This window comes from Lipotes vexillifer, unplaced genomic scaffold, assembly GCF_000442215.2.
Source record: "Lipotes vexillifer unplaced genomic scaffold, Lipotes_vexillifer_v1.1 scaffold1139, whole genome shotgun sequence".
In the NCBI taxonomy this organism is placed as follows: domain Eukaryota; kingdom Metazoa; phylum Chordata; class Mammalia; order Artiodactyla; family Lipotidae; genus Lipotes; species Lipotes vexillifer.
Window position 1 is genome coordinate 972515 of NW_006798273.1, and position 6927 is coordinate 979441.

At 52.1% G+C, this 6927-nt stretch overlaps 1 protein-coding gene and 1 non-coding gene across 2 annotated transcripts in view; one reads left to right on the top strand and one right to left on the bottom strand.

Moving 5' to 3' along the window:
- Positions 1–6528, top strand: part of TMEM127 (transmembrane protein 127) — a 12112-nt gene extending 5584 nt beyond the window's left edge. The window contains exons 3-4 of the mRNA XM_007470191.1: positions 4309–4473; positions 5471–6528. Of these exons, the coding sequence (XP_007470253.1) occupies positions 4309–4473; positions 5471–5778 (473 nt within the window). The 3' untranslated portion in view covers positions 5779–6528. The remainder of the gene's footprint in view (positions 1–4308; positions 4474–5470) is intronic.
- Positions 5173–5245, bottom strand: TRNAG-CCC (transfer RNA glycine (anticodon CCC)). The gene has a single exon. It is a non-coding gene; the product is annotated as a tRNA-Gly (tRNA).
- Positions 6529–6927: the final 399 nt, after the last annotated feature.

Genomic DNA, 6927 nt, shown 5'->3' on the forward strand with positions numbered 1-6927 from the left:
GGGGGGGGGGCGGTGGTGGGGTGGGCAAGGATTGGGTGCCAAGCCCGGTGACTTCTGCTTTTAAGAGCCAGACTCTGAGGACTGCAGAAGCTTAGACCACACCCAGCAGGTTTTGCCCAGTAATTCCCAGTATGAGCTCCTTTCAGACCTTTTAAGGTTTGCTTAACGACCCAAACCTTTTCTGCCTAGAAGAGATTTCATGCTTCCAGCTGTTCCCTTAGTGAGCTCAGCAGCTGCTGGCACTGACGATGGCTCAGCCAGCATTCATAGCCACTTTTGACCTTTCATTCAAATACAGCTCTTTAGGATTTGATTGATTAGCTCCAGCGAGGAAAAATTAAAACGGCTATAACTCTGGTGCTTGGTGATTGGGAGCATCGTGATGACCCGGATTTGGAGTCTAGCTCTGTGCCGTGTGACCTGCAGGAAGTCACTTAACCTCCTGGAGCCTCCAATTCCTCATCTGAACCACGTGATGAATCCCCCAGAGTGGAGTGAGGCTTAACTAAGATGGCGTTTGCCCCATCTGCGTGCACAGGCAGGAATACCTGGAGGGGCACACAAGAAACTGCCAACAATGTTTGTCCCTTGGGAGGGGCAGCTGGACATCTGTGCAAGTCCTCCTTATTACTAAGATAAGTGTATTCTGAGACATAAGACACGTAGAAGTGTATCCAGCGGATGTACGTTTTAAAGGATGATAATCAAATGAACATCCTATACTCACTTATGCAACCAAAGATAGTATCTTTGAAGCCCTGTGTGTTACATTTTTCAGTTAAAACTAGTTGCTAAATTAAAACGGAGTTGAGGGCTTCCCTGGTGGTGCAGTGGTTAAGAATCTGCCTGCCAACGCAGGGGGCACGGGTTTGAGCCCTGGTCTGGGAAGACCCCACATGCCACGGAGCAACTAATGCCCGCACGCCACAACTACTGAGCCTGTGCTCTAGAGCCCGCGAGCCACAAATACTGAGCCCGCGTGCCACAACTACTGAGGCCCGCGCACCTAGAGCCTGTGCTCCGCAACAAGAGAAGCCACCGCAATGAGAAGCCCAACCGCAACAAAGAGTAGCCCCCGCTCTCAGCAACTAGAGAAAACCCTCATGCAGCAGCGAAGACCCAATGCAGCCAAAAATTAAATAAATGAATAAATTAATTAATTAAAAATAAACAACACTGAGTTGACTTTATGTACTACAATTAAAGCATCACTCAGAGGTCCTGGTCACGTTGAGGAATGCTGGAGGAATCTGAACACGGCCTGCTGCAGAGCGGAGTGTGATGTAAGCCCCTATACCCTGCCACTCGCAGGTTATTCTTGGAAGCACCAGAAGAACACTTTCGTCCTGCCCCATCCCTGCCACGTGCCACATGGACCCCAGAAGAACTGTCTCAGAGAGCTTTCAGCAATATTCAGAATGCAGCCAGGAAACAGCCCCCGTCTCCAGGAGCTTTGGTTTCAGAGAGGCCCTGTGGGTTTCTAGACCCCTTCAGGCCCGCAGGGCCAGGTTAAATGGAGGCTGGACCTGGTTGCTGGCAGAGCTAATGCACAGGCAAGCCTCCTAGCAGCAGGCGATCACTCAGGCTGGATGACTGGGCCCCAAAACAGATGGTTAGCTGACAAGAGAGTGACAGGTAGCTCTGAAGCCAGAGCAAGGCGTATGAATCATGTGTGGGCTCAGGCAACATCTGCCCGGTGAATTCTGAGCCTGAGGAGGTAGGGAGTGCATGCTGTCACAAAGGCCCAGGGCCTCTGCACATCTGGTCTGGTTTTTCCGCGTGGGAGGCTGCGCCCTCTGTCCAGGACCCCGCGATGCCGATCAATGTCAGTTGGTTTGAGGCTGCTTTGTTGATCTCAGGTGCCCTCCCCAGGTTTTCGGACTCTTCTTCATCAGTTCACCTCCCTCTAGGTCCAGGATCAGTGTTTCTTGGGGTGTAAGGCTTAGGCCCCCTGCGCTGCTGGTAGAAATCCAGATTCCTAGGCCCTGCTGCAGACCAAGAGCTCAGAATCTCTGGAGCTTGGGAACATGCTCTCAACCAGCACCCTGGGGATTCTCCTGTGCACGAGAGAGTGATAACCACTGTCCGACAGCCTCTCAGCCTGAGATCAAAACTCAGGAAAGCCCAGCAGGCCAGGCTCCTGAGGAGAACTTTCAGCCAATAAAGCTTGTGGTTCCCCACCTCCAAAAAAAAAAAAAAAACACTCGGGAAAGGAGCCTACAGTGTAAGTCTTGCCAGCCCTTTTCAAATTTTCCCAAATCACTTGGTGACCCATGGCCTAAATAAAAGAAGAACTTGCCAGTGGCTGAATAGAGGAAGTTAAGGCCCACTTCCTACTTTTTATCAAAGCTTAAAAAAGTATCTTTTTGGACCAGCCTTTATTCTGTCTGTGTGTTTCTAGAACTATGGCAGTTTGCCTAGATATCAAAGGGAACTGACAGTGTGGTCTAGATGGAACTAAAAAAAAAAAAAAAAAAAAAAAAAAAAAGGAAAAAAAGGAGTGGTGATTCCTTAAAAAGTTAAGTGTAAAACTACCACATAATCTAGCAAAATCCCACGGAATCCAGCAATACACCCAGAAGAATTAAAAGCAGGGTCTCGAACAGATACTTGTGTATCAATGTTCATAACAGTCTTACAATAGCCAAAAGGTGGAAAAAACACAAATGACCATCAACAGACGAATGGAAAAACCATGTGATCTACCCATGGAATATTATTCAGCCATAAAATGGAATGAAATTCTGACACAGGCTACAACATGGATGGACCTTGAGAACACTAAGCTAAGTGAAATAAGCCAGACACAGAAGAACAAATACTGTATGAGTCCACTTACATGAGGCACCTAGAGTAGTTAAGTTATAGAGACAGAGAGTAGAACAGGGCATGCCTGGGGGTGGGGAGGGAGGAATGGGGAGTTAGTATTTAATGGGCACAGGGTGCACTCTGGGATGATGAGAACGCTCTGGGGATGATGGTGGTGATGGCTGCACAACAATGTGAATGGATTTAATGTCACGGAGCCGTACACTTAAAAATGGTTAAAATTTATGTTATGTGTATTTTACCACAATGAAAAAAAAAAAAAAAAAAAAAGAAAAAAGGAAAGAATGGTATTAAAGTCCTAGAGGGAAATGTAGGTTGCTTGATGGGTCTGGTGTGTAGCTGTCATCCTGGTATCTTTCACTATGACCCTGGGGCCTCTTTACTCTTTGAATGTTGGGTCTCCTGTTTTAGTATCTTCCTTTTTCTTGGTTCATTCCCTCATTTTGGTAGAGTGAGCACCCCCCAATGGCTTTGCCCTCATTTTAGAAGGTATTTGGGGCTGTGAGTTTCTGAGCCTTTCAGGCTTTTGTGATGTAAACCTAGCTGCTTCTTACCTTTTCCCAATCCCGGCTTATACTTCAGTTTATATATTCTCTCAAGTCAGTTCCTGTTCTGAGTCCCGTTACTTCCCAGTTTCCAGAATTTTGTTTTGCCCTTCTTCTCTTTGTGTGGGTTTATGTCTTAATTTTTTTTTTTCTTTTGTTTTAGTACGGTTCGGGGAGGGAGCAAGAATAAATGTGGAGGTCCAGTCTGCCAGCTTTCGCCATCTATTGAGTCCCCTCTTGTAATCACAAGGTTCTCTAAACTCCTTCAGCTTCTTTTTGAACAAAAGGGTTGTGAATGAGTGACTGGATAGAGCATGGACTTGAATGGGCCTCTGGCCTTCGTCCCTTTGGCTTTTCCTGCCAGCCCGAAGCATGCTTTAGCAGAATGGGTTAACATGTCTGATTAATTGTCAGGATCCTTAAAAATGGTTCGGAGAGCGTGGCAAGTACAGTTAACCCTTGAACAACAATGGGGTTAGGGATGCTGACCCTCCCAGCAGTTGAAAATCTGTGTATAATTTGTGTAATTTATAGCTGGCCCTCTGGATCCGTGGTTCCACATTGCAGATTTAACCAACCCCGATCGTGTAGTACCGTAGTGTTTACTATTGAAAAAGAAGTCCACACATAAGTGGGCCCTCACCGTTCAAACCCATGCTGTTCAAGGGTCAACAGCACACTGCAGTGGAGCCCTGCACTTGGACTAGTCTTGTTGGAAAGGGAGGAAGGACTCGAGGCACACGGGAGCAGTGCCCCAGGGGTCCTGTCTTCGAATAGGGAGGCTCCTCCACCCCCTCTGCAGCCCCACTGGGAGCGGGAGCTGAGACCACGCCCCCCTCCAGTCCTCCCCTGGCTCGCGGGCCTGTGGTGGAGGGGGAGCTTCCTGCCCCAGGGTGCTGCCTGGGAGCCTGAGGATCTGCTCCTCCCCCTACAGATTTCTGCATGAATCCCCAGACAGTCCTGCTCCTGCGGGTCATCGCCGCCTTCTGCTTCCTGGGCATCCTGTGTAGTCTCTCCGCCTTCCTTCTGGATGTCTTCGGGCCCAAGCATCCAGCCCTGAAGATCACCCGTCGCTATGCCTTCGCCCACATCCTCACAGGTAAGCTCGGGCTACTCCCAGTCGGGGAGGAACTGCCACAGGGTAGGGGCGGCTGCCTGTCTGGAGTTGCAGGTGGGGGCGAAGGGGTGTCATGAGCAGACACTGTTCCTGATGCTCATTTCAGCTGTGGCCTTTCACAGAGCACTGGCGTGTGAGAGCGGCTTGCTTCCCGTCATTTGCATGTATGCCTGCCAGGGCCACAAACCCACTCGGCTGAGCTGTAGGGAGAGAATATTGTTAGGATTTACATCATGGCTCTCTAAGAACAGGATTTGAAGCTAAGCCAGGCTCATGGGGCCTGGAAGGAGCAAGGGAGGAACTACAGCGTCTCACTGTGTCTCCCTGGAGTACATGGTCTCAGATTCTCTCTCCTCCCCCTTCCCGCTTCCCTGCGGGCCAGGCTTCTCTCCTCCCTCGTGATGGGGCTGCTGTGTTGATTTGACCTAGGGTATCAGCGACTCCAGCACCCAAACTGCACGACCTTGTCTATTCCTCTCGAAGCACCCAATGACTTCTAGCAGCCCTAGTATCCCAATTCCAAATTCTTTTTTTTTTTTTTAATATTTATTTATTTGGCTGCACCGGGTCCTAGTTGTGGCACATGGGATCTTCATTGCCACATGTGGGATCTTTAGTTCTGGCATGTGGAATCTTTAGTTGTGGCATGTGGGATCTTTAGTTGTGGCACACGGGATCTAGTTCCCTGACCAGGGATCAAACCCGGGCCCCCTGCATTGGGAGTGCAGAGTCTTAACCTCTGGACCACCAGGGAAGTCCCCAATTCCAAATTCTTAAGACAGAGAGAATCTAGTTGGCCTGGGTGGGGTCAGGCCTCTGTCCCCCGCCTCGGCCACAAGAGCTCCCCCTTGCAGTGTCTGGGGCCAGGCAGGTTCTCTGAAAATGGGGTTTGGGTAGAGAGACTGCAGTTGATTTCTCAAGCATCCCGGCTGCGGGGTGCCTGCTAACCCCCTTTCTCTGCTGTCCCTCTGTCCCCCAGTCCTGCAGTGTGCCACCGTCATCGGTTTTTCTTACTGGGCTTCTGAACTCATCCTGGCCCAGCAGCAGCAACATAAGAAGTACCACGGCTCCCAGGTTTATGTCACCTTTGCTGTTAGCTTCTACCTGGTGGCAGGCGCGGGCGGGGCCTCAATCCTGGCCACAGCAGCCAACCTCCTGCGCCACTACCCCACGGAGGAAGAGGAGCAGGCGCTGGAGCTGCTCTCGGAGATGCAGGAGAACGAGCCCTACCCGGCAGAGTACGAGGTCATCAACCAGTTCCAGCCGCCTCCGGCCTACACGCCCTAGCGCCAGCCGTGGGCCCTCCTCCTCGGCAGCCCTCCCCGCTCTGCAGCGCCCTCCACACCCAGAGGTGCTCCTTTCCCCAGCAGGCCTCACCGGGAGGATCCTGACCGTCTTCACCAACCTTCCCCGGGAGGGACTCTGCCTTTAGCGTTGTTCATGGATCCCCGCTCTCAAAACCTGGGGTTCACTGGTTTTAGATAATGGCACTGTTTCCCTTCTTTCCACCCCCCTCTCGTTCCACAGTCACTCGTCATTACCAACCAGGGATGGTCGTACACGTTTTCCCCCTTCGTGGGCCCTATCTCTGAGACTGAGACTTTCCTCGGGGAGCTGTTGACAGTGGACGGTCCCCGCTAGAAGAGGCGTCCACGGGGCCCAAGGGAAAGGGGACCGTGCCCTGCGGGCTCTCCTCATAGCTGTTCACGTGTGCCCCACAGCGTAGCTCTGGGTTGAGCCCTGCCCCTGCCCCTTCTGGGAGTGCCCAGTACCGGGCTGCCCGCTCTGTGGAATTCTCTGCACTTTAGTCTTTGGACTGCCTGTCACGTGTGTTCTGGTTCTGCAGGGAGAAGGGGTGGCTGCTGGGAAGCAGAGCACGTGCTCTCCCTGACCCGTCCCTGCCTGGTGGCCAGCGCCCTGGCGTGAGCCTGAGGCCCCCCGGAAAGGATCAGTGTGAAGGGGGCCAAATCTCCCCAGCCCTGTCACCTTTTAAGATGTGAGTGGTTTTAAAAGGGAAAAACAAAACTGAGCAACACCACCAATACTCTCTTTTTAAACTAGCGACAAGACTGTCATCGTCGTCCTTCAGCTATTTATCCCGTCCCTTCTGGCCCTGCCATGTTTGGGGCCCGCAGACCCCTCCAGCCCCTGGTAGTTCCTCCCCGAATCCCTCCTGGCAGAATGCAGCCCTCCTCCCTTGCCCCCTCCTCCCAGTGACCATGGCTCCCTGCGGCCTTCCTGTGGAACCCAGAGCCACATTGGCCTGGCTGGCTGGCCAGCGTGGTGCTCCTCAGGACCGCGGCACTGAGACGTAACCTGGCCTCCGTGCAGGAACAGGGGCTGCAGCAGGGCAGGGAGGCTGCCGCTCTCCATGTAGGAACTGCGACCAGGGGGGCCCTGCTGCATGAGGTGTCAGAACCCCCTGTCAGGCAAGCG